A 27,241-nucleotide genomic window follows, 5' to 3' on the forward strand; every position below is an offset into this window, starting at 1 on the left:
AAAGACTATCTCCAATGTAAAGCTATTTATACAAACGGTAGACAAAATTTGCAAGGTGCATTTGACACAATTATCTCCTATACCTCTCATTAAAACTACGTCATTGATACGTTTGCCCGAAAATTTCTTGGCAACTGACTCTTTGATTAGTGAGCACTCAGCTCCTGAATCAAAGCAAAATGGAAACGACTCACCCATATGGGTCATTGTACCCGTTGGAACATCTACGGTGCAAAAGTCCACTCGGCGTTCGATGCTTGAGTGTTGGTTACTATTGTTGTTGACGCCGGTGCTGTTGTTTTTCCTTGACGGACAGTTCGGTGCGATATGACCCTCTTTGTGGCACTTAAAACAGGTAACCTTGGTGGCGATGGATGATCGATTCCCTTCTGGGCTATGGAGATGTTTCCTCTTGTCAAGAAATAACTTTTTGCGACATTCAGCTATTTTATGGCCGGGAATGCCGCAGAAAAGACATTTTATCCGTGACTCCGTAGTTTTAGAGCGTTTAGGGTCTGGATTTGACAAGTTTTCAGATGACTGAAACGGTCGCTTCTTCGCGTACGAATAAGCTCTCATTTCGTTGAGGAACTGATCTTCTGTTTTTACCTCGCTCGTAAGCGCGGTGCGTTCCACGCGGTGATCTTGAGACGTTAATCGATAGAGAACAACGCCGTTGATGATTTCCGCCATGCTTAAATTTTCCCACCTGGCTTTGAGGAGAGAGCGTAAGCGGATACCGAAAGCTCCAGTAGTCTCATCTTTTAGCGGTTGTTCGTTAAAAATTTTCATGAGTGCTGAAGCTGCGGTTTCTCTTCCCCAAAACGGGAAATAAATAGTTCCTTGAATCGGGACCAAGTTATAGTTCCTCCAACCATAACTTGAGTTAACCACTGTGCGGCGGAACCCTCTAGAGCGCTACTAAGCGCGGAAAACAATGCGCTGCCCTGCAACGGATTTTCTTCCATCATGATGGTGACAGCTGAACTCCATGCAGCCGGATCAGAGCCAGAAGTTTCTGGATTAAATCGTGGCAACGTAAATCTCCTGGTATTCGTATTAGGCTTTGGAGTGATCGACTGGATCAACTCGCGTAAAATAGCCATGTGCTCTTGCATTGATATACCAGGCGTCGATCCCACTTCTGATGTCGGATTAGCGTTGGGTTGAGATGAACTCTCGCTGCCATTATTATTGTTGGACATTTTATTGTGAATTTAATGGTACAACGTCACAGGTAATACAATTTAACAGTATGTAACTATAGTCACTTATATCAACAATCACTTATTAATAACGTACAATAACAAAGAATCACTACACTATGATTATTACTATTATTACTAGATACAAACAATTGTAGTTTGACAAACGGGGTTAATATAAACAATATCAAAGTAATTACAATATTATTAACGTTGACGTTAGGAATGATCAGAGACTTAAGTCGGAAAACGAATCCACGATCGGAAGAGCAGCAGCCCGTTCTCGTGTACTGTTCAGGAAGAACTGCCTATTACCAGAAACTGTTTTCTATCTGTAGCTCCTTCAAGTAATTACTTTTAAAATAAAAAAATACACAAGCTACGTACTGCAAATTCTAAAAATGTCTCGTCTTTTTGGTATTGCTGTCCCTTCGATCGTGGCTACGTTAGACCCGCACATGTGGTCTTTCCAACCCAAGTTGACCGTCATAAAAGGCTCCGAGAGAGTCTTACTAAACTTTCCTTAAGGGATTAAATCATAAAAATTAAAATGCTAAAGTTTATTTCTAGTTATAAACTAAAATGCTTGGGATTTTCCAACGTTCCCTTGTAAAAACCCGGCTATTGTCATCTCCGACATATATATATATATATATATATATATATATATATATATATATATATATATATATATATATATATATATATATGTCAGAGAGGCAAGAGTTATTGTTGGGGATTCGGTATTTTGTGATTCACTCATTTTTATTATTACAATTAATTAATATTCACAATTACAAAAAAAATCAATTATTACGAATGAGTAGATAAACTCGTACAAGGTTAAGTTAATTCAGGCCGCAAACAATATTAATAATATCTTGCGATAGACCGAGACTTAGGAAATAACGAATTCGCGATCACCAGGACGTCCGTTCGATCTCGATCTCAAAGCAAGACTGTCTTTTCAAAAACTATTCTCAAATAGTCTGCCTGCTGCACATTTCTCTTTTCTTTATTAATTTTATGATACCCCTATCGTCCTGGGATCCCGACTACGTTGACAACCATGTGCCTACCTAGGCCTAAGCCTACCGCAATAAAACATTTTAGTTATATCTTATTTTACAAAATATTAAAGTAGCATTACATTTCTTAAAATACCTAAAAAATAGAAATATCTTAAAGAAAATTCTCATCGCTTCGTCAGAAAATACTCCACTGTACTTTACTCTCCGACATATATATATATATATATATATATATATATATATATATATATATATATATATATATATATATATATATATATATATATATATATATATATATATATATATATATATATATATATATATATATATATATATATATATATAATATATATATATATATATATATATATATATATATATATATATATATATATATATATATATATATATATATATATATATATATATATATATATATATCATATATAACATATATATATCAGATATAACGCGGCTTATCACAACGATAACGTCGCCAATTTACAATGGATCTTCACCAAACTCAACATAATTATTCTACAGGAAAGGGAAAGGGGAAGGTTGAGAAAGATTCAATTTTTTTTTGTTTGAATTGTTTTGAATATTTTTCAATTCGATTCTCGGAATTCAAAGCAATTGAAATTAAAGAAGTCTGAATTTTTTTGAATAGTTTCTTATTTGGTTTATAATTACTGAAAAAAAATTCAATTCTCGGATGTTTTAATTTCAGTCAATATTTTTCTATTTTATGTAAAAAATTAAAATCAATTCAAACTTTTTTCAATTGTTTTCAATCAATAATTTTAATCAGGGCTACGATGGTTAGATGTTATTTAGTGTTGCGAAATCGAGGATTCGCTTTTTTGGCAATAGCAGAATATGTCTGCATGCTCCGCGCTTAAAGCATGCACACAGAAAAAAAATATTTCTTGAACCAAGAAAATTGTAAAGAAGACCGAAATTATTTTGGAGCAAGAAGAAATTTTCTTGGCTTAAAAAAATTTAACTTCGTTCAAGAAATTTTAACTTCATTCAAGAAATTTTCAATCTTCCTTAAGATTTTCTTGATTTAAGAAAATTTACGCTTGACTCAAGACTTTCTTTCTTTCTGTGCAGGAAAAAAAAACATGGATTTGCTCCTATTATCCTAGACGTGCATCGTGATTGTGATAGAGGCTTCTTAAAAGCACAAAACTGCTTGGTCTTCACGTATTGCTAGTAAAGCACTACTTCAAGCACGATAGCGTTAAGGTTATAAGGCATAGAATTTGTCTGCCGTTTACACTTTATGCATGCAAAAATGTAGAGAGTGTTACACACTCAAATAATTAAACTTTGGTCATATCAATAACTTACCTGATCACACTTCAGCCATAAAATTAAAGAATTAGGAAACCGTAAAGGTCCCCCTAAGCCGCAACCTCCAGCTGTTCGTTGATGTTTTAAAATTTCTGAATGCGTTGTTCCATGATTCTCAAACACTTCTAACGACCTTGAACAATTTATAAACAGAACATTCTTTTATAAAGAGTTGACACAAATAGAAAAAATATTCACGATTTAAAACTTCCATTCCAAATGAATCGTTTATTTGAGAAACCCTACAAGTCATATTTTTTTCGAAATCGGGTTTATAACATTTTTTGGTTCTTTGAGTTTCCTCTCACGTATACTAGCACTTAGAAATATCAAATCCGTGTTCAAGACCTAACAAATTGGTGGATATAAATCTCGTTTAGTTGAGAAACCCCTCAAATCAGTGAGTTATAGGGTTTTTCGACAAAACATTAAATTGAAAAATTCCAAAAATAAGTTTTATTTATTTTTTTCAAAAAAGGTTATTTTGAGTAGAAAAAATTCAGTTCAATGCAAAATACTTCAATTTTAATAATTTTTGAATAATTACTTTAAAAAAATTAAATTAAATTATTGTTTTATTGTTTGATGTGATTTCATTGATTTAAATTCTGAAACTAATGATAAGCAAATAAAAATGAATTATGTTTACTGTTCAATATTATTTAATACTTTAATTTCAATAATTTTCGCAATTATGAATTTATAAAATTAGATTGTTATAAATTAAAATGTTATTTTATTTTTAACTCTCAGTTCACTAATTTGAATTTGAAAATTAACAGATTCGGTAGAATCTGGCGCCAAGTTCCGTTCAAAAATTCCGTTGTAAACGGAGCGCCAGACTACCGACTGTATTTACTGTAAGCATCACGTTTTTTAGAGGTTGCAAATTTATTTTTTAATCTACGGTCCTTTTTTTTCTTAAATTTGTATTATAACGGTAGTTCATACCTTATTTTCCTGATATTAATTGATTATATCTAATTATAACAATTAATCTGCTCAATATTATTAAATTTAATCAGCACAAACTATAGCAACGCAAAAATTTCGATCCTGACTTTTTTTCGATGGGCAAAGTGATCTGCCACACACTAAATAACTCGAGAAACGCATAGTAATCCTCCGATAGATGGGAAACTACAGTTAAAAAAGATATTTCGCAGCTTGGACCTACACTCGCCAGGGTGCACTGGAATTCTTTCTACATAAACTGTAGATTCAACGGGATAGCTCACTAAAGTTAGCACCCCAGAGTTTTTTTATTAAATTTTTGATTTTCATTTTTATCACGTCGTTAGCTCGTCGTTTGTTCTTTATTGTTTGATATCAACATTTGTTAGTTCTCCATTTATTCATTTTAAAGAAAATTTATTAATAATGTACTTTTAAGTCAGCTCCTCTATCGCATTTTTTTATATTTTGGTAGCAATTTGGGTCATTAAACCTCTATTTTTGATTGTTCATGTATATTAAACATTTGTTTCTACTTTACATTGTTTATTTGTTGTTTAATCAACATTTGTAATTAGCTGAATGTATGTATTCTAAATATTCGCACTGCGCATGCGTCATTTTTACATATATAGACTTTTAGCGCGGTCTTTTGAAAATTAGTGACAAGCACATCTAACGTGTAAAAAATTAAAAAATCTACAACTGTAATCTTTTAAGAATCAATTTTCAATTAATTTAAAATAATTATAAAAAAATTGTTTGACGTCAGCCAATTTCAATATCATTAAGTAAATAAATAAATAACTAATAAATATCTATTTCATTTTGAATTTCTTAAAAAATATAGAATCAACTTTGAGTCAATGCATGTATATTTTTTTTCATACTCATCTGTTCTATTCCCATGAATAATACGAACTAGTATCAAAATAAAAAAGAAATAACAAATAACAATAAATTTTTAATACTTTATTAAAATAAAACTTTTTATAAAATTATTAAAAACTACACGTTGCCTTTTCGTCCTGTAATTTCTATAATGAAATACAACAATAATATACACTTACTCTAATCACTGTCATTATAATTTTCAAAAGACCGCGCTAAAAGTCTAAATGTAAAGTTGACGCATGCGCAGTGCAAATATTTTGAATACAAATATTCAGCTAATTAAAAATGTTACTTAAACAACAAATAAACAATGTGAAGTAGGAAAAAATGTTCTATACACATGAGCAATTAAAAACACAGTTTTAATGACCCGTATTATTACCAAAATATTAAAAAATGTGAAAGGGGGCTAACTTAAAGGCATATTATTCATAAATTTTTTTTAAATAAATAAATGGAGAACAAACAAATGTGAATCGTGAACAATAAAGAATAAACGACGAACTAACGATGTAATAAAAAAAAGTTTAAAAATTAAAAAAAAAAAAAACTCTGGGTCGCTAACTTTAGTGAGTTTTATAAATCAGTGTGATATTTTTAGTCGCTTTCAGATGTCACTACCTACGTTATCAAATCATTCACTGGAGAGCCTTGGTTTAAACCAGGGCCGTACATTTTATATTCATGAATTATTATAATTTCGTTTTTATTTTCACTATAATTCTAATTTTTTTATTTAATCTTTCATTGATCCGTTATAATATTTAGCCAGAAAAATAGTGGTTGCATAATTTAATTTTTATGCAAATATCCAAATAAGTTTATAAAAATAATTTAGTACGAAACTTATAGCAATTAAATCCACACCATTTTCAGTAAATAATTATATAAATAATGAAATATGATGTGACTTTCTGTATTTTCATTTAAAAATAAAATAAAACACTGTAAGTGACATTTGTTCGAAAAATTCATCATATGTCGATGACACAAGAGTTATCCAACATTTTTAATTTTTGATTTTTTTAATCATGTAATTAGTACTACAAAATATTTTTAAAAAATAGCACGTGTAGGTTTTCAAATTTTCTCCAGATATAATTTTTTTTTTGTAATAATTTTTTTAGTAGAAAAAATTATGAAATTTTTCAGCCGTTGGTTAACTTAATTGTCATCATTTATCGTGTATTCTCAATTCAAATAACGCGGTAATAATATGAACTGATTCCAGACCAATCACATTGCTCTCCAAGTCACTTGATTTTGTATTATTTAGGATTATTTTTATTTATATATTAGTTTATTCAAGAATTGTTTGTTAAAACTATTCTTGGTTATTGTTTTTTTTTTGTGTTTTCAGCGTATTGAATAATTTATTTCATTAACTATATTATTTGTGTTAATTATATGATTTGTGATAAATTGTTTTCATGAATAAATTCAATTCATGTAAATAGCTGATCGATTTTTAATCCACCGATTTGGTAGAATGTGGTGCCAAGTTCAGTTCAAAACTAGAAGAACCAAGTATGTGTATACAGCTATGGGAACGGTATTCTTAGGCTACGAAATTTTTTTTACTTTATTGAAATTTTTATTGAAATTTTTATGCTTGAAAAAGATTTTTCAATATAATTTATTCACTTATATATCGATTTTAATTTAATTACAATCTATTATATTGATAAATGTATGTTTAATTGATATAAAATTAATTAGCAGAAACTATAGCGACCCAAATTTTTCGATATCTACAGATTTGGTAGAATCTGGAGCCAAGTTCCGTTCAAAAATTCCGTTGTAAACGGAGCGCCAGACTACCGAATGTGTTTACCGTAAGCAGAACGATATTTTTAGGTTGTAAAATTTTATTAATTCTACAGAACTTTTTTTTCTCCAATATTACTCTATAATTATACATTATATGTTATATTATCAATATTAATTGATAATGGTCATTGAAAATAATAAATTCTATTTAAAATTAATTAAATTCTCTAGCACAAACTATAGCGACCCAGATTTTTAGATTTTGACTTTTTTCTTATGAAGAAAGTGACATGCCACAGACTAAATAATTCGAGAATGTATGGTAACTCTCCACTAGATGGGAGACTACAGTTAAAAAAAAAAGTTATGAGCTTGCGTCGATGCTCACTAGGGCTCGTCAATGTTACTCTAACACAAACTGTAGTTAGAAAGTTCGAAATCGAAAATAAAAGAAATAGTAACAATCATCACCAATATTATAAAAACCATGGAAATTTCTTTTACGATTTTATAAAATATAAATATTATGATTGATAATTTGGCTATCAATCTAAACCAAAGGATATACTTGATGGAATTTTATTAATGCTTATTAGTTACTCTACGAGAAATAAAAGTTTAACGTGATTTTATTGTTACAATTGTTTGTGCACTAATTTTCCGCGGTAAAAGTACATAATTTGAATTGAAAATTTTTTCAATCACATAAAATGTTAAAATTTTTTTTTTTAAATAAAATCTCTAGAATTTACTATCTATCAACTTTACATATGAATTTTTTTAAATTAACTTTTTTTTAAATTAAGTATTATTTATTAACTAGAGTCAATATCTACAAGAGCTCACATTGTTTGGGTTTAGTTTCTATGTAATAGTCAGCTGATCATTGCCTAAGTAATTCTGTTCGAGTGTTTTACAGATATAGGTGGCACTGCTATACTGCGACCGAACTGCGCGGACATTCAAAACGACAATATTCTGTACATAATGCTTACATTCATTGAGTTTGATGAATCGTATTATTTACTAACAACATAATTATGATAATAATAATATGTAATAAAAATAATCATGCTAATAATAACAATAAAAATGAAGATAATACTGATAGTTATTATAATGATAACAATAGATTGATGTTAAAAATAATTGCATTCATAATATTGAACAATACGATTATTTTATTAAATTATTAAGGATTGTGGTATTAAATCCAAATTCACAATTTCCTAAATTACAAAAAATATAAAAAATTTTTCCTACGATTTTATAAAATATAAATATTATGATTGATAATTCAAGTCTATCAATCTCATTCAAAAGATATACGCGACTAATTTTCATGAAATTTTATCGATGCTACTAATTTCTTTACGGAAAATAAAAGTTTAATTTATTTTTATAATAATTTTATGAACATTTCATATCCGTGGGAAAAGTACAAACTTTAAATTAAGAATGTAAAAAAATTTCTTATGAATACAAAAAAATTTACAGAGTAAACTACTAACTAAACTATCCAACAACCTTCTATGTGTATGTTGTTAAACATATTGTTCTAATTTAATTTAATTTATTAACCAGACCAAATAGATAATACGCTAAACATTGTTTGAGTTTTACTTTCTTCGGATATACCAGCTGTTCAGGATCTCGAGAATTCTCATTAAGCAGTGTGTATATTCTATGATCTTTTGGTCATTTCCTATAGGTGGCATTGTTATTCGATTGAGCGGGTTTCAAATAATCATAATTTTTAGATAATTCGTATTGTAATTATGCGTTTGATGCATTGTCTTATTTACTAGCAACAATATCATAATAATAATAAATGATAATTTAGGAGTGATTTTTAAAATGGTATTAAAGTAAAATTTCAATTATTTGAAAGAGCATTCGTTGTAAGAGAACAATTTTTTCCATTATGCTTGAGTTATGCAGTAACTATTGATAAGAGTCAAGGTTTAAGTTTAAAAAATGCCATCATTGAAGCAGGGAACACCATTTTTAATGTTGGTCAAATTTATGTAGCCCTATCTCGTGTAACAGAGTTACGTGGACTACATTTAATCAATTTTAATCCTCATTCCGTTAAAGCAAGCTCTTCAGCAATTAAAGAATATAATCGTTTAAGAAAAATTTATAGGTCTGATTTACCTACCATACCAATTCCTGATACACGTTGGCAAAAAGTATGGGACATGATTTGGGCAGTTGAAGAACATTCTATTCAAATTGAACTCAAAAATGCGAAAAAAGCTTCTCTTAGTTTATTAGATTGTCGAGGTATCGAAAACTGTGATAACGTTTCCGATGGTCTTAATTCAATTATTCAATGTATGTTTAATAATACAATAATTAGGACATTATTAATCAATCATGGCCTAACGTATCAATCTGTCAACAATAAACTTAGTAGTTTATTTAGCAAATATAATAATCGCGAATTACTTCTAAAGTCCAGTGACATTAAAGAGTCATTAATAGAGCAGCCTTATTCTATGACAAATAACGATCCTGTATCAGTATTTCTTAAAATTTGTAATGATAATTGTGATATTAGAAATTTAGTACAATTCAAATTAGAAATTAATGATCGATGCAAAACATGCAATTATTCTAATTCTTACAGTATACTAGAAAATGTATTACATGTTTCAATATATGATGAGAAAAAAACATTTGAACTACAAGAATTAATTGATTCATCATTTGGATATTGGTTTACTAATTTCAAATTTTGTGAAAATTGTATAGAAGTCAAAGAAACGCTAACAAAAATTTCATTAAATTCCTTGCAACAGATATTAGTTGTGAAGTTACATGTGTCCATCAAAGGAAACAATAAATTAATAAATAGGAAAAAAGGGTTTATAAAATCGGTACCCAAAGCAAAAATATCAATATGTAATACAAACTATGCTATTGTAAGTGCTATATTTAACTCTTCAAAAGATGGTAATTCTGAAAATCATCATGTTGCGATGATTAAACATAATTTATCATGGATCCAAATAGATGATGAGACTGTACAATCAGCAAGATGGCCTGCGAATTCTAAAAGTGCTTACGTATTTTTCTTACAAAAGAAGTAAATTGAAAACTTGAGGTACACCGAAAGAAAGAAAGTCTTAAGTCAAGCGTAAATTTTCTTAAATCAAAAAAATCTTAAGGAAGATTGAAAATTTCTTGAATGAAGTTAATTTTTTTTAAGCCAAGAAAATTCCTTCTTGCTCCAAAATAACTTCGGTCTTCCTTACAATTTTCTTAGTTCAAGAAATTTTCTTTTTCTATGTATATATGACATCTTAATACTTAAAATATATTAACTTATCTTAAACTTAACAAGAAATTAAATAAAATAACTACTACTAACTTCTTTTAAAGTTAAAAAAAATACTTAAGTAAATGAGCACAAACAACAAAACAAAAATTTTTAAAATTATAATACTAAATAAAAAAAAAAATAATCCACAGATTCGGTAGAATCTGGCACCAAGTTCCGTTCAAAAATTTCGTTGTAAACGGAGCGTCAGACTACCGACTGTGTTTACTGTAAGCATGACGTTTTTCTGAGGTTGCAAATTTTATTTTAAATTCTACGTTCTTTCTTTTTCTTAAATTTCTATTATAACAGTAGTTCATACCTTTTTTTCCTAATATTAATTAATTGAAAAATATGAAAAAATTGTTTAGTTCTATGAATCAGAATTATTTCGGTTCAGACAGCGTTGAATATAACTGCTTAAATTTTGTCCCTATTATAATTTTTTATTCAGATATCTTTGCATAGGAACACTTTTTAACAATAATACTAATTATAATACTAAAAGTAATAATATCGGTAATAATAAATTGATTTGAAAAATGACAGCAATAATAATATTTATCATTATCATTATTATTACTAAAATAATTGTTTGTTATTTTCATTGAATTAATGTGTATTGCAGTATTAAATCTAAATTAAAATTTTTTCTTATTAAGAAAATGTCAAAATTCTCTTTGTATATATAAGAAATGTATAATTTTCATCGATAATTTAAGTTATCGATTTAAACCGGAGGCGTTTTCGCGGATTAGTCAGTTTAAATTTTTAATACCACTAGCTAATATGAGAAAAGAAAACTTTAATTTTTTTATCATAATTTGAGCTGTAAAATCAAAGAACGAACGACTTTTCATATGATTATAGCTTTGCCTGAAAAAATTCATTTATTTATGAATTTTTAATATTGCGCGGGAAAAGTTTACGTTTGAAATTAAAAATGTAAAAGTATCTTATGAAACAAAAATTTTTATAGAACAAATTATCATACAACCTTCCATGTTTATGTTTGAAACATATTTTTTTAATTAAATTTTATTTGTGAACCAGTTTAAACACACAAACATTGTATGAGTTATACTTTCTTCGGATAAACCAGATGTTCAGTGTCTGGGGAATTCTCATTAAAAAGTGTGAACACTCTGTGATCTTATGGTTATTGCCTGTAGGTGGCACTGTCATCCAATTGAGCGGGTTTCAAATAATCTTAATCTCTTGATAATACGAAACATGACTATGCGTTTGATATATTGCGTCATTTACTAACAACAATATCATAATAACAATAAATAATATTGGTAACCATAATAAAAATAACAATAATAGTAATTATAATACTGAAAGTATTAATATCGGTAATAATAAATTGATGTTAAAAATGAAAGCAATAATAATGTTTATCATTATCATTATTATTACTAAAATGATTGTTGTTATTAATAAATCCGAATAAAAACAGTTTCACTGTAAAAAATTGCGCCAAATCCACGTTCATAAAACTCATCTCAATAACGTTTGCACTTTACAAAAAAAAATAAGACTGAATATAATAATTGTCATTCTCTACAAAAAAAAGTGAAATACAAAAAAATACCAAGAAACTGTTATAATGTTAAAAAAATTGAAAGAAAATTTGTTGAAAATTTAAAAATTAAAAAAAAATTTTTTTATCGTACTTGGTGCGCGTCATTGAGTACCCCAAATTTTTTCAGGATAAATAAACATCCTTTGATTGATTAAAAATTTATAATTAAGTCAACCTATAAAATGCATGAATTTAATTAATCAACTATTATTATTTAATAATAAGTTTTACAAAATTTAGGTAAAATCGACATGTCATACATATGTTATTTGAAATTTTTAATCTTCCAGACATCATTTATGATTTTACTAAAACGCCCTCTCGTGTTTGGTTATGAAAACTACTTCAAAGTAGATACAATTGAGTGCTCTAGAAAAGAAAACATATGGCCGACTAAATTGAGAAAATGCGGTGTGATTGCCAATCAAAATGTGTTAATTACAATTAAACTAAGCAATATCAAGTTTCTTCATTGAAGCTTAATGACAGAGCTGAAAAAATTGAATCCAAAAATTTTATATAATTTCAGATGATTTCACCACACCACCATATTGATAGTTATGTCCACTAAAAATTAAAAAAAAATTTAAAAACGGATTTTTTCACTGAAACTGATAATTAATCGAGTAAGCAGTGTTTTTAATGAGTTGAGTATGCTTGACTAATGTAAATTTATAAGTATAAGAATGTATGAAATCATATATTATGTAATTAGAGCTGATCAGCCCGAATATGTATAACTATACATAATTACATAAATTCGAGCAAAATCGTTTTTTCTCGGGTTGAAATTCTACCGAAAAAATTTGGGGTACTCAATGACGCGCGCCAAGTACGATAAAAAATTTTTTTTTTAATTTTTAAATTTTCAACAAATTTTCTTTCAATTTTTTTAACATTATGACAGTTTCTTGGTATTTTTTTGTATTTCACTTTTTTTTGTAGAGAATGACAATTATTATATTGAGTCTTATTTTTTTTTGTAAAGTGCAAACGTTATTGAGATGAGTTTTATGAATGTGGACTTGGCGCAATTTTTTTACAGTGAAACTGTTTTTGTTCGGATAAATTATTACACCGGCACACAAAAAAAAAGTGGTATGCACTTTGGACAGGACCTACCTACCAACATGAATTTCAATCCGCTGAATCCGAATTTCAAGTCCGTTTGGCCCAGTTACTCTCCAGTTTTCAGTAAAATGCAAAAAAAAACTCCGAAAATTGCAAAAAACTGCAAGCACAGCAATAAAAAAATTCTTGTGAACCCGGATCAAGTATGATTTTTATGAATTTCAATTAACTGGATCTAAATCTAAACGTTAATTAGTTCGGTGAGCCGTCCAAATTTGAAAAAAAGAAGAAAAAAAAAAAACAAACTAAATAAATTGCAACAAATCATGAAAAATTGTAGTTATCGAGATAAAAATTTTTTTGAACTGTGATTAAGTATGATGTTCATGTATTTTGTTTCACTGAATTTACATCTGAAGTTTTCTTGCCCCGAAAAAAATCGGGAAAATTGCAGTTACAACTATGACGAAAAATCTATAAAACATGACTAAATACTTTTCTTGTATTTTTTCACGCATAAAATACAAATTAAGAATTTGAAAATATGAAAAATTGTAATATCTGTAAAAAATGACGGATAACTAAAATAAAGAGAACGATTTTCTCGAATTTCAAACTGTTTTTCGTTGATATCGAACTGTTTTGTTCTCAAACGGTTGAGCTATAGAAATTTAAAGAAAAAAAAATCAAAGTTTACGCGGATTTCTAATGGGAAATCTTTACATGCCTTGGTCTACCACTTGATATTAATATTAAAGACTAAAATTGTGAGGTATCTTTTTCTATGGTACTTTCAACAAAATTTCGTCATGAAATCAAAAAACAAAATTGTCGAAAAAAAAGAACCCTAATGCATACATACAATCATTATACATACATGTGAAGCTAGTAAAAGCGTATTAATAAAAATAGTTTTGTGCACACTCACTGGATACCAAATATTAGAAAATCATTAAAAATTTTTTACATGGAACCATTCAAATAATAAGTAATTAATATATATATATATATATATATATATATATATATATATATATATATATATATATATATATATATATATATATATACACTAGTCACAAAAATTAAGGGATATAAAAAAAATTCCAAATTTTTTGGTGATTTTCAGCGAGCTGTAACTCCGAGGAAAATGATCGCACAGAAAAAAAAAAAAAAAGCAAATTGTAGCTCCAAGTGTCTAGTTTTCAGATATGACCATGAAAATTTTTTTCATCGTCAGGTCTGGAGAAATCCTAAGAAAACTACTGAAAAAAATTTTTCGAAATTTTTTTCGTCTTAAAAAGGTCTACGGCCTTCAAAAAATTTTTCGATTGTTTCGTTTAAAAGTTCTTTTAGTAAATTTAATACCCTTTAATTTGACGTAATCAAAAAGCCTGTACGATAATTTGCCGCGGAGTTATCGTCAATCAAAGCAAAAAGTTTTTTTGACTTTGGAAATCAATAACTCTGGAAATAATGACCGTATAGGAAATCGAAGGAGGGTTTTGAAAACTACACAATATTCTCTATAAGAAAACGTAAACCGCTTTTGAAGAAAAAATTTTTTTGAATTGAAAACTCGGACTGAAAAAAGACAAAAATTCGCATAATTAAGGATATTTGGATAACTTGGTATAACTTTGGATAAAATGGATGAACGAAGGATATCGTTGGTAATTTTTTAACTTCAAAGTGTCCCCTAAAATCCCTAAGAAATTCAAAGCGCTGCGATTTTTTGTTCATAGTGCCCAGAAGCTTCAAATTCTGTGTTTTCGCAAAAATCACCATTATGAGCAATTTTGTGATTTTTATTCATTTTTCCATTGAAAAAAATTTTTTTTTCAAAATTCTTTATTTTTTTCGATCAAAGAGATTGATTTTTCAAGAAATTTGAAAAAAAAAAAAAAAAAAATTTTCAATTTTTTTCGAAAATTTTCAATTTTTTCGAAAATTTTTTTCGAAATTTTTTTTATCAAAAATTTTTTTTTTTAATTTTTTTTTTTATCGTCTTCAGAATGCTTCACTATTGTCAAAAAAAATTAACTCAATTTTTTCTGTCCGCTACAACTGCCTTAGTTTTAAATCTCATTTTAAAAATTCAATAAAAACAAATTGATATACCCCCCGCGGAGTTCGGCTTTTCCTCACACAAAACTTGAATTTTACGTTTTCTTTTTAGCCTAAATTCCTTACGTGAATTTTATGTAAGCTTTTCGTCGATAAGCACCTTTTGATATGCCTCGTCGACATTTAGCTGCCACAGATGTGGCTCGCATTGTTACCCTCCTTCAAGAGGGCTACAGTCAGGTGGAAGTAGCAGCTTCTATGGGAGTGAGCCAGTCCGTTATCAGTCGGGCCTATGCCCGATTTAACGTCACTCAAAGTTACGATCGTCGTCCGGGTCAAGGTAGACTACGAATCACTACCGAGCGTGATGATCGAGCTATCATTCGAGATGCTCGTCGAAACCCTACTGCGCATGCCCACACGATCGCTCATCAATTTCGCAATCGTCGACAACGTCCTCCCCAACAACACATATCGGCATCGACGGTTCGAAATCGCTTTCGAGAGCAAGGACTACGCGCTAGACGCGCAAATCACGTGCCTATGCTCATTCCACGACATCGCCGAGCCCGATTGGCCTATGCTCATGATCATCACCATTGGGGTCGTAGACAGTGGACCAGTGTATTATGGACTGACGAATCTCGATTTTGTCTTCATGGCAGCGATAGACGATCTCTCGTTTGGCGCCGTCGTGGAGAACGAGATCGGGATGGTTTTACGAGACCAGTTACAGCTTTCAATGGTGGATCAGTCATGGTGTGGGGAGGCGTGTCCTTCAATACCAGAACCCCGTTGGTCATCGTTCATGGGACGTTGACTGCCGATAGGTACGTCGACGAAATTCTGGAGCCACACGTCCTGCCTATGCGCACACGCATGGGGGCAAGACGGTTCATTTTGATGCAGGATAATGCTCGTCCTCACACTGCAGTTCGTACGCGAACTTTTCTCCGCGCCAACAACGTAACAACGCTTAATCATCCAGCGATGAGTCCTGATTTGAACCCAATTGAGCATGTTTGGGACATGCTTGGGCGTCGATTGCGGCGAGACTATCCGCAACTGCACAATCTTCATCAGTTGACTCAAGCGTTGTTACGTTGTTGGCAAGGAATTTCGCAACGTGATATTCGACGATGCATCAACATGCAAGAGCGTTTACGAGCTGTGATTCGGAACAGAGGTGGCAATACACGGTTCTGAGCAGTTACTGCCGTGCGTACAGAGGTCATTCGGCAGCTGCAAACAGACAAACACGCAGACAAAGACACACACACACACACACACACACACACACACACACACACACACACACACACACACACACACACACACACACGCGTGTGTGTGTGTGAGAAGCGTAAAACCGACCGAGCAACCCCCACGTGGTACGCTTTGAGTAACGCTAATGCCGGCGGTAAAACAACAGTCGAAAAAATTGAGAAAATTTCGAAAAAATTTTTCGAAAAAATTGAAATTTTTTTTTCAAATTTCTTGAAAAATCAATCTCTTTGATCGAAAAATAAAGAATTTTGAAAAAATTTTTTTCAATGGAAAAATGAATAAAAATCACAAAATTGCTCATAATGGTGATTTTTGCGAAAACACAGAATTTGAAGCTTCTGGGCACTATGAACAAAAAATCGCAGCGCTTTGAATTTCTTAGGGATTTTAGGGGACACTTTGAAGTTAAAAATTACCAACGATATCCTTCGTTCATCCATTTTATCCAAAGTTATACCAAGTTATCCAAATATCCTTAATTATGCGAATTTTTGTCTTTTTTCAGTCCGAGTTTTCAATTCAAAAAAATTTTTTTCTTCAAAAGCGGTTTACGTTTTTTTATAGAGAATATTGTGTAGTTTTCAAAACCCTCCCTCGATTTCCTATACGGTCATTATTTCCAGAGTTATTGATTTCCAAAGTCAAAAAAACTTTTTGCTTTGATTGACGATAACTCCGCGGCAAATTATCGTACAGGCTTTTGATTACGTCAAATTAAAGGGTATTAAATTTACTAAAAGAGCTTTTAAACGAAACAATCAAAAAAATTTTTGAAGCCCGTAGACCTTTGTTAAGACGAAAAAAATTTCGAAAAATTTTTTTCAGTAGTTTTCTTAGGATTTCTCCAGACCTGACAATGACAAAAATTATCATGGTCATATCTAAAAACTAGACACTTGGAGCTACAATTTGCTTTTTTTTTTTTTTTTTCTGTGCGATCATTTTCCTCGGAGTTACAGCTCGCTGAAAATCACCAAAAAATTTGGAATTTTTTTATATCCCTTAATTTTTGTGACTAGTGTATATATATATATATATATATATATATATATATATATATATATATATATATATATATATTAAATGTACTCAAGTTATAATACTCAAGAGACAAAGAATATTTTCTATATACCTCAGTCGAAAGTACGTACTTTCAGCCTCGTCAATAGAGAAGAAAGCCTAACATTTGTTCCCGGGCAAAATTACACGCGCGCCACCTATAACAGCGGGAGCAAGCACTTTTTCATGAACTCGAAATAACCGTTTCTGCCGCTTCAGTGAGTTGCTTACTACTGCTATCCCGTATAACCTCAAACTTCTTTCTCGAGATCAATTTTTTTTTAACTGCTGTTAATTATATCTTTAAATTATTGTTAAATTAATAACGTAAAAAAAAAAAAAAATGAGTGAATCTTTTTCATCTGATGAGTCCGTAGATGAAAAAGAAGTTTGGCGAGACTTCGATTAAGAAGCAAAACTAGTCATTAACCAAGATACGTTCCCAAAGAAGTCTGCTGACAGATATAATCTTGTTTATGACACTGACAAAAAATGGCAGCTAGAAGACAAAAGTTCTCTATCAAATTCGGATGAAAACAATTTAATTGTTTATTTCAAAGACTTAAGTGGAAAGTTAAAGCCACCTACTCTATGGAGTATTTGGTCAATGCTAAAAAAAACTTTGAATAATCAAAACAATATTGATATTAGTAAGTTTTAAAAATTCAAAGCTATAATCAAAAATAATTCCAAAGGCCACAAACCAAAAAAATCATTAGTATTTAAATGGGATGAAATTATGCCATTTATCAAAGATGCACCAAATTACAGACACTTGGCTACTAAAGTTAGTATTTATATTCGCTTTTATGAATTATTTAACAAATTATGTTTAATCAATTTACACATAAATTTATTATTATTATGATTTTGATTCATTTATTATTTTTAATATTTAAGATTATTCTCATCTTTGGTGTCTGCGAAATTTTAAGGTGTGATGAGCTAACTAAAGTTAAATTACGAGATGTGGAGCATCTTGGTAATAATTATATTGTTTCGGTTAACGATACGAAAAATGATATGCCTCGCCAATTTATGATTGAAGAACATTTTTATGGGATAGTCAACGAGTACATTTCTTCAAGGCCTGATGATCAGTTCACTGACAGATTGTTTATTCAGTATCACAAAGAAAAATGTCAGCGTCAAGTTATAGACAAAAATAAAATTGGAGAGATACCCCAATTAATAGCATCATATTTAAACTTGGAAAATCCGAAAAACATAGTGTTACGTTCCCAAATTTTGGGTGTAATTAATTAAAATTTAAATAATTTATTTAAGTCCAGATTTTGACCTCATTAGGATATCAATAGACTCCAGGTGAGTCGTGTCACTGATTCTTCCGCGAAGTACTTTATAAAATATTATTCAATTTTTAATTTATAAAATATATAGTTTAATATTTTACTTTTCAATTTACCTGCCTACAGGTAGGTAATGGATAGATTGCCTGAACGCTGGCTAGCGCTCTGGGCGATTTCACGAGGGTGAGAACAGCTAATAAGCGCTCACACCCTGGGGGTAATAGTTAGGATATTTTTAGGATAGGGTACCTGAACGCTGGCTAGCGCTCTAGGTAAAGGAACCAGAGTGGAACGCTGATAAACGCTCTCAACCCTGGTTTAAGGGTTTTAATAAATTTCCATAATTGATTAACAATTAACAGAATTTATTATTAAGGAGTCGACAGGCTCAGCTTCGGACCAGCAGAGATTGCTCCTCTGCTGAGTCCTCAGACTGACTGCTCCAGATGAAGTCTGAATACAGAATGAATATTTTGTAATTATTACAATAAGTTTTTATAATGTTTTTTAGCAGCGTTACATCTCAGGTTATCCTATGAGAACATCGACGCAGTCCAAATCCCACAACGTAGACTGTTTAGTCTACTAGGCTGCGTTGACGTTCTAGAAATCTGTTATCTCAAGGTATTTCCGTTACGAAATACCTCGGATAATAATTAATTAATTAAAATATTAATTAATTGATTTTAAATATAATTTAAAATTTGCGAGAACGTAACACAGAGAAAAGATATATGAAAGAATTACTCAAGCTGCTATATCCGTTGATCATCAAAATCCACAACCATCTACTAGTAAAAAATATTTGAATGACGTCATGATTACGAATGAAAACACAGAATCTACTCATACAGATCTTCACTGTGATAATTTTTCCGATGATTTAGTAACAAATGAGGACGATCTAGCTAAAATTGATAAATTGGACCAGTTGAATGTGCCGGAATACCGATACCTTCGATTACAATCACCGGTTTCAGTTTTCTCTTCAGAAAAGAAAATAAACCACCACTGAACAGAATGAGGAAAGCAGAAACTAAAATCTACACTAATAAACAATTTTCAGAATGTATCATCAACTAATTCAAGTTTTCAGAATTCGAATATTAAATATGAAAACTGTGTTTTTCATGGAAACATAAGTAATTTTTATAATTCAGATACTGATTATGAGAATGGTGAAAAAAAAATATAATAAAAAAATTTGTTAAAGTATAATATGATATATAAGAATTTTTATTATTTTATTATAAATAATGTAATTTTATTGAATTTATAAAAATAAAGACATGTCTTTTCAACTAAATCATTTTGTTATAAGAAAAATTAGGAAAACGGTTGACCCTGAAGGCCATCCCTGCAACTTCCCGCTACTTTCGTAATTAAGCGCTCAAAATTGCGCTTATTACTTTTTTGAACTCGAAGAGCTCAAAAATATAATTTTCATGTAGTTTTGAGCTCTCTGAGCTCAAAAGTCTGATAGAAGTTTAATAAAACACAATTTTTTTAATTTTCAAACTGTTATCACTTTCGAATGAATCAACCGATTTTCACGCGATTGGCAGCAATCGATGTAGTTTTTTGAGGTCTATAGAAAAAGTAGCTGTTTTATGCTTTTGAGTTTTTCGAGCTCAAAAGTCTTATAAAAATTTGATAAAACACGATGTTTTTAATTTTCAAACTGCTATAACTTTTCAATGAATCAACCAATTTTCACGCGGTTGGTGGCGATCGATGTAGTTTTTCAAGCTCTATAAAAAATTTAAAACAAAAGAATTGATCTGATAAAAAATTTCGAAGTTATTATAAGAAAACACTTTTTTCGATTTTTTCGACAACGATATCTCACGAACGCATCAACCGATTTTGACGTTTGTGGTGGCGGTCGATGAGGATTTTCAAGGTTAAGAGCTGATTAGTTTTTGAAGTCGATCGGTTCAGCCAATTGAGATATTTGAAAAAAATGAAAAAAGAACAACTTTTTTTTCACTTTTTTTGCATTTTCTCGAAATCTATCTGTCCGAATCGGTTCAAATTTTCAGGAAATCTCAGTTTGGCGAAGTCCTTTCAAATGACACCAACCGCGATGAAATCGGTCGGTGAACAGTTATCTTTTTAAGCTCGGAGAGCGCAGAAATAAGAGAAGCATATTTTTCAATTGTTAGTTTCCCACTAAAAGAAATTAGGAAAACGGTTGACCCTAAAGACTATCTCTGCAACTTCCCGCTAATTCCGTTAATACATGGCCGTTTTTTTTTGAGCTCTTCGAGCTTAAAAAGATACCTTTTCTGTGCTTTTGCGCTCTTTGAGCTTAAAAGTCTGATAGAAATTTCATAGAACACTATTTTTTGAATTTTTAAACCGCAATAACTCTTGAATGAATGAACCGACTTTTACGCGGTTGGCGGCATTCTACGCAGTTTTTGAAGCTTCATAAAGAATTTTTAAGTTTTAATTGGTCAAACTAGAAATTTCGGAGTAACTCCGAAAAAACACTTTTTTTGGTCTTCTTTCGTTCACGATATCTCTCAAACGAATCAACCGATTTTGACCGGATTGGCGGCGATCGACGTTGTTTTTCAAGGTTGAGAGCTGATTAGTTTTTGAAATCGATCAATTTAGCCGTTTAAAAGTTATTCCAAAAAAACTACTTCTGAAAAAATTTTTTTTCCTATTTTTTTGAGATTTCTCTAAATTTCTCAAAATCTATCGATCCGAATCGGTTCAAATTTTCAGGAAATCTAAGTTTGGCATAGCCCTTTCGAATGGCACTAACCGGTGAAATCGGTTCAACCGTTCAAAAGTTATAAGAGGTTCACACACACACACACACACACACACACACACACACACACACACACACACACACACACACACACACACACACACACACACACACACACACACACACACACACACATACACACACACACACACGCGGGGCAGAAGAGATACTGCTACTGGGCGCGTCTCCCCGAGCGGATGGGAGAACGCTCGCTGTCTTTGGATGACACTTGGATAATCTCTTAGTTGATGAGGCACAGCGGGTAGGAGCCTAGCAAAATAACCAAACAAAATACGCTCCCGTGGACAAAACTCCCCTTTAATGGGTTGGTCACACTAACGGACCTAACAAGACGATCGTTCTCTGCTGTGACCCACTGGGAGTGACCGGAACCTGTATCGTAGTTTCCGACGATGCAGGCCACGGCTGATGTGAGCTTGCTCTACCGAGGTGTAAGTTGCAGCAGTGGATCAGGAGCCAGCCACCTCGGGCCTTGATCAGGAAGTATGCAGTGAGTGTTAGAGATCGGAATCTTCACCGCTCCGAGCGAGGCTAGTCCGTCCGTGTATTCCGGGACTGGCTAAGTGTCAGCTAGGCCTCAGGGAATTGGGGTAGGAGTACTATCTCCGAGGGTACACCCGTTCCTAGTTATGGCAACCCGCTCCATTCCGTACGATGCGCTGGTAAATTCAAAAGTATGAGTAATGCACAGGAAACAAATAAGAGTAAAAACGGGCCTCATGCCCAGCAAGACGCACTGCTACTTAGTGCAAAGATGAAGAGGACAGATGCGCTGGCACATCTGGAGAAGTTAGCCAGTGGACTGCAGGACTTTCTCCAAACCAAGCAAAATGTCCACAAGGAGATCAAGTCGAAGTCGACGAACATCTGCAGTGCCCTGAGAAGGTTCAAAAAACTGGACCAAGAATGGCAAGAGATCCAACAACAACACGGTAATATCGTGATGAAGACGAGTTTGACAGCGGTTTCACCTGCAAAAGCCGACACATTTGTCGAGGAGATGGACACAGGTGGCGAGGGTGACGTCGAGTCAGTTGTCGAAGACAGAGAGAAAACTGGAACTGATATCAGGCCCGGGAAAAGGAAGGAACGAAATTCCCCAGACTCAATGACTAGCCGTATTAAGAAGAAGAAGGACCTTAAACCAAGTCTTACGAAAAACGCGGTAACTCAGAACGGCGGAAAGAAAGAGGTGAATGAATGGCAAAAAGTCCAGTCAAGGAAGTCCAAGAGAGAGCAAGCAGAAGAAAAGCTCCAGAAGCAACCGCCGAAGGAGTCCAGGCCAGAGCCTAATCGGAAAGAACCGCGCAAACGGATCAGGCCGGACGCACTGATCATCCGCCCTGCAGAGACGGCAAAGTATGCTGAAATCCTGAAGCGAATAAAGCAGGACGTCCCTGACGAACAGGTCCGTACTACAGTGGATAAGATCCAAAGACCTAGGACCGGGAGCTTGCTGATTACGCTTTCGAAGAAGAGCACTGATCGAGGCCAAGCCTTACAGAAGACCATCGCGGATATCCTCCAAGAAGACGCGAAGGTAATCTGCAAAGGACCACAGGAAGACGTCGAAATCCGAGATCTTGACGGTACCACAACCAAGGAGGACATTCAGACTGCCTTGCAAACGGAAATCGGAGAAACCTGCGAGATACCACTAGGTACAATTAAGATTCATAAAGCCTACAGAGGTACTCAGACAGCTGTTGTGAAGTTACCAGCAGCTGCAGCGCGGAAGATATTGACAGGAAGCGGTAAAGTCCGGATCGGCTGGGCCAACTGCCGAATCAGAGCTACGAGGAGACCAATCCAATGTTTCAAGTGCTGGCACTTTAGACACCTTGGATCCCAGTGCAAGAGCAATGTGGATCGGTCTAAGCTATGTATTAGGTGCGGACAAGAGGGACACAAGATTGCTGAATGCGAAAACCCAGCGAAATGTGTATTATGCGCAGATCAAAGTGCGGAGAACTCGGCTCATCATGCCGGCGCATCCAGGTGCCCAGTATTTAAAGAGCCACTCCAGAAAATAACAAACAAACAGACATGAAGATATTGTAGCTAAACCTAAACCATTGCGAAGCTGCACATGATCTGCTTATGCAATCAGCAAGAGAACTAGAGTTAGACTTAGTAATGATAGCAGAGCCATACAGACACCTGAATACCCAGCCTTGGGAATCTGACAGCACCGCCAAGGCTGTCATCTGGTCTTGTGGTAAGCATCCCTTCCAGAGTGTAGTTAACAATGGTAATGCCGGCTTTGTAGCAGCAACAGTTAACGTCGTCCGTTTCTACAGCTGTTATGCACCACCTAGCCTATCCATTATTGAATTCACTGAATTCTTGGACAAACTGACCGAGGACGCCAAGCAGCATTATCCGGTCGCGATTGCCGGAGACTTCAACTCCTTGGCAGTAGACTGGGGCAGTAAGCAGACAAATGCGCGAGGAAAGGCACTTCTAGAAGCTTTCTCTACACTAGATGTAGTCCAGCTCAACAGTGGTGATACGCCAACCTATACTAAAGGAGAAGCAAGCTCTATCGTAGATCTCACTTTCGCCAGCAGCAGCCTCATCAGTGGGAAATACGACTGGAAGGTGATAGATATCTACACAGCCAGTGACCACAAGGCAATTCTCTGGGAAATATCACATGACCGGAATACAAGAAGACCAATCAAGTCACTCAATACCATTGGATGGAAAGTGAAGTCTTTTGAAACAAGCACATTGGTAATAGCCCTTGATAGTGAACCGATTACCACTGGAACTGCAGAAGAAATGACCAAGGACCTGATGAAAAGAGTTGTCCAGGCCTGTGACGCCAGTATGGTCCGGAAACACAGCATGAGCCAACGCCCGGCAGTACACTGGTGGAACAACCACATCAGTGTACTTCGGAAAGAGTGTCTAAAAAAAAGAAGAATATCCCAGCGCGACTATCGACGACCTAACTCTGCGGAGCTGGTCGCAGAATACAAAAAAGCCCGTCGATCATTGAACAAAGCCATCAAGGATAGTAAGAGACAATTCTGGAAAGAGCTCATCAACGAGGTGAATAAAGACGTGTGGGGTAGGCCATATAAGGTGGTTATGACCCACCTAAAAAAACAACAAATGCCATCACCTACGTGTCCTCAACTTCTCCAGAAAATCGTCACTGCACTGTTCCCACAGCAACGCAACTTCGATTACCAGTTGGCGCCAGGCGAACTGGACGACACCCCACCTGTCACTGAAGAAGAACTGCTGGAGGCCTGTAACCGTGTAAGGGATAATAAAGCGCCGGGATTGGATGGAATCCCTAATATAGCCTTGAAAACCATCATAAAGGCAGCTCCAACACTATTCCTAGACGTTTATAATGCATGCCTTAAGGAGGAGACTTTCCCGCATAAGTGGAAACAGCGATTGGTACTGCTACCTAAAGGGAAGAAACCACCGGATGAACCGTCATCGTACCGCCCACTTTGCATGCTAGATACAGCGGGTAAGATATTTGAACGCATAATTCACCAGAGAATTGAAGCAGTAGTCGACCCACTCCTGGCAGACAATCAGTATGGATTCCGGAAAGGACGATCAACCCTGGACGCAATCAAACTGGTTGTTGATACGGCCAAGGAAGCAATCGCAGGAACCAGATGCAAGGATGGAACGAAAGAGTACTGCCTGGTGGCGACCCTAGACATCAGAAACGCTTTCAACTCCGCCAATTGGGAGTGCATCATGCAGGCCCTCCAAGAGAAGAATGTACCAGAATACCTTCTTAAGATCGTAACAAGCTACTTTGAAAATAGGATCTTGAAGTATGACACGAAGAACGGTCCGAGGGAGTATGATATTACTGGAGGTGTACCACAAGGTTCAGTTCTAGGCCCGCTCCTGTGGAATATTATGTATGACGGTCTATTAAGACTAACTCTGCTAAGAAACGTCAAACTTGTAGCATATGCAGATGACGTAGCCGTAGTGATTGTTGCCAAACACCTTGACGAGATAAACCATATATTCGAACTCACTGTTGAGCGCGTTAACCGGTGGATGGACGCAGTGAACCTGCAACTGGCGCAACACAAGACTGAGGCAGTGCTTATTACCAGCAGAAAAGTGGTAGAGACCATTAAGCTGAAAGTCGGCGAACAAGAAGTCACATCACAACCTTATATCCGATATTTGGGAGTGATGCTTGATGCTCGACTCAACTTCAAGCAGCAAGTGGAGCATGTCAGTGCCAAAGCGTCGGTAGTGAGGGGTAGTCTCGCGCGACTGATGCCGAACGTCGGAGGCCCAAAGCAGAGCAGGAGGCTATTACTGTCATCAGTAGTCACATCGGTGCTCATTTACGGAATATCCATTTGGGCCGATGCATTAAAGATGCAAAAATCATGGAGAAAGGCTGGACCAGTATATCGACTGAGTGCCCTACGAGTAGCTAGCGCCTTTCGCACAATATCAGAGGAAGCAGTGTGTGTTATTTCCGGTACTCTGCCTCTCTAGCTGAGGAAAGACGGAACCTATATCAACGAAAAAGGTCAACCACACTGAGCCCTGAAGAACTTAGAAGCGAAGAACGGCAACACAGCATCGCAAGATGGCAACAAGAGTGGAATGCTTCAGATAAGGGTCGGTGGATGTACCGTCTCATACCTCGGGTTGATGTGTGGTCCAACCGGAGTCACGGTGAGATCAACTATTATTTAACGCAGATGTTATCAAGACACGGATGTTACCGGAAGTATCTCCACCGTTTTAAGCACGATGATACCCCAGAGTGCCCGTCCTGTCCAGGGGTCAATGAAGATGCGGAGCATGTCTTCTTTGTGTGTCCACGTTTCAACCAACAGCGCAATGAGTTCAGAGAACATTCTGAAGAAGAGAACCCAACCAGAGTCAATAGTAGAGGCAATGTTATCGTCAGAAGCTGCCTGGAACGCCACAAGCATTTTTGCTACAAAAGTGCTTACCGAGTTGCGATCCATTGAGAGGAAAAGAACAAAAGACCGAACCTAGAAGGAAGAAATAACATCTTAGCCACCAGAAGGAAGAGCGGCAGCTAATTTCCTCCCCCCGCGAAGAAATGCCTTACGGCGGTACCATGGAGGATCAGAGGATAGAAGAGAAAGGGGTTTAGGGTTTAGTGGGTAGGGGTGTCAGCGTCGAGTTTTAGTATGACGCTGCGTCGAGTCGCCACATATCCAGGCCAACAGCTATGCCTAGAATCCATAAAAAGGATTCCCCCCCCCCAGAAGAAACACACACACACACACACACACACACACACACACACACACAAACATACAGACATAGTGACACCCTCGCGGGAATAGTCAGGGAAGCGTCCTAGGACCTCAAAACGTTGAGATCTGATGAAAACTCGATTTTCGAAAAACGGGGTAAAACCAATAACTTCCCGATTTTTGAAAATTTTCAATTTTCTTAGCGGGAAGTTAAAAATTGAAAATTATCAAAAATTGAAAAGTTACTAACTTCACTCCGATTTTCGAAA

General features: G+C 33.8%; 2 protein-coding genes across 5 annotated transcripts in view; one reads left to right on the top strand and one right to left on the bottom strand.

Annotated features, from left to right (window-relative positions):
- The window catches only part of LOC141527759 (tRNA dimethylallyltransferase), a 112,636-nt gene that overhangs the window by 32,388 nt on the left and 53,007 nt on the right, over window positions 1-27,241 (bottom strand). For all 4 annotated transcript variants that reach the window (XM_074243406.1, XM_074243403.1, XM_074243405.1 and 1 more), the window contains one exon: window positions 3,596-3,731. In XM_074243406.1, coding sequence (XP_074099507.1) covers window positions 3,596-3,731 — 136 coding nt within the window. The remainder of the gene's footprint in view (window positions 1-3,595; window positions 3,732-27,241) is intronic.
- LOC141527117 (uncharacterized) lies at window positions 20,556-23,971 on the top strand. The gene has a single exon (XM_074242427.1). It carries the CDS (start codon window positions 22,406-22,408, stop codon window positions 23,777-23,779), a length of 1,374 nt encoding a protein of 457 aa, XP_074098528.1. The 5' UTR covers window positions 20,556-22,405; the 3' UTR covers window positions 23,780-23,971.

This window comes from Cotesia typhae, unplaced genomic scaffold (assembly GCF_013202065.1).
Source record: "Cotesia typhae breed Kobodo isofemale line unplaced genomic scaffold, CoteBio_Ctyphae contig_4, whole genome shotgun sequence".
Lineage (NCBI taxonomy): Eukaryota > Metazoa > Arthropoda > Insecta > Hymenoptera > Braconidae > Cotesia > Cotesia typhae.

What these genes read in the sequence shown, in the direction of transcription:
- LOC141527117 (XM_074242427.1), top strand. Translation starts at nt 22,406, where the DNA reads ATGAGTAATGCACAGGAAACAAATAAGAGTAAAAACGGGCCTCATGCC.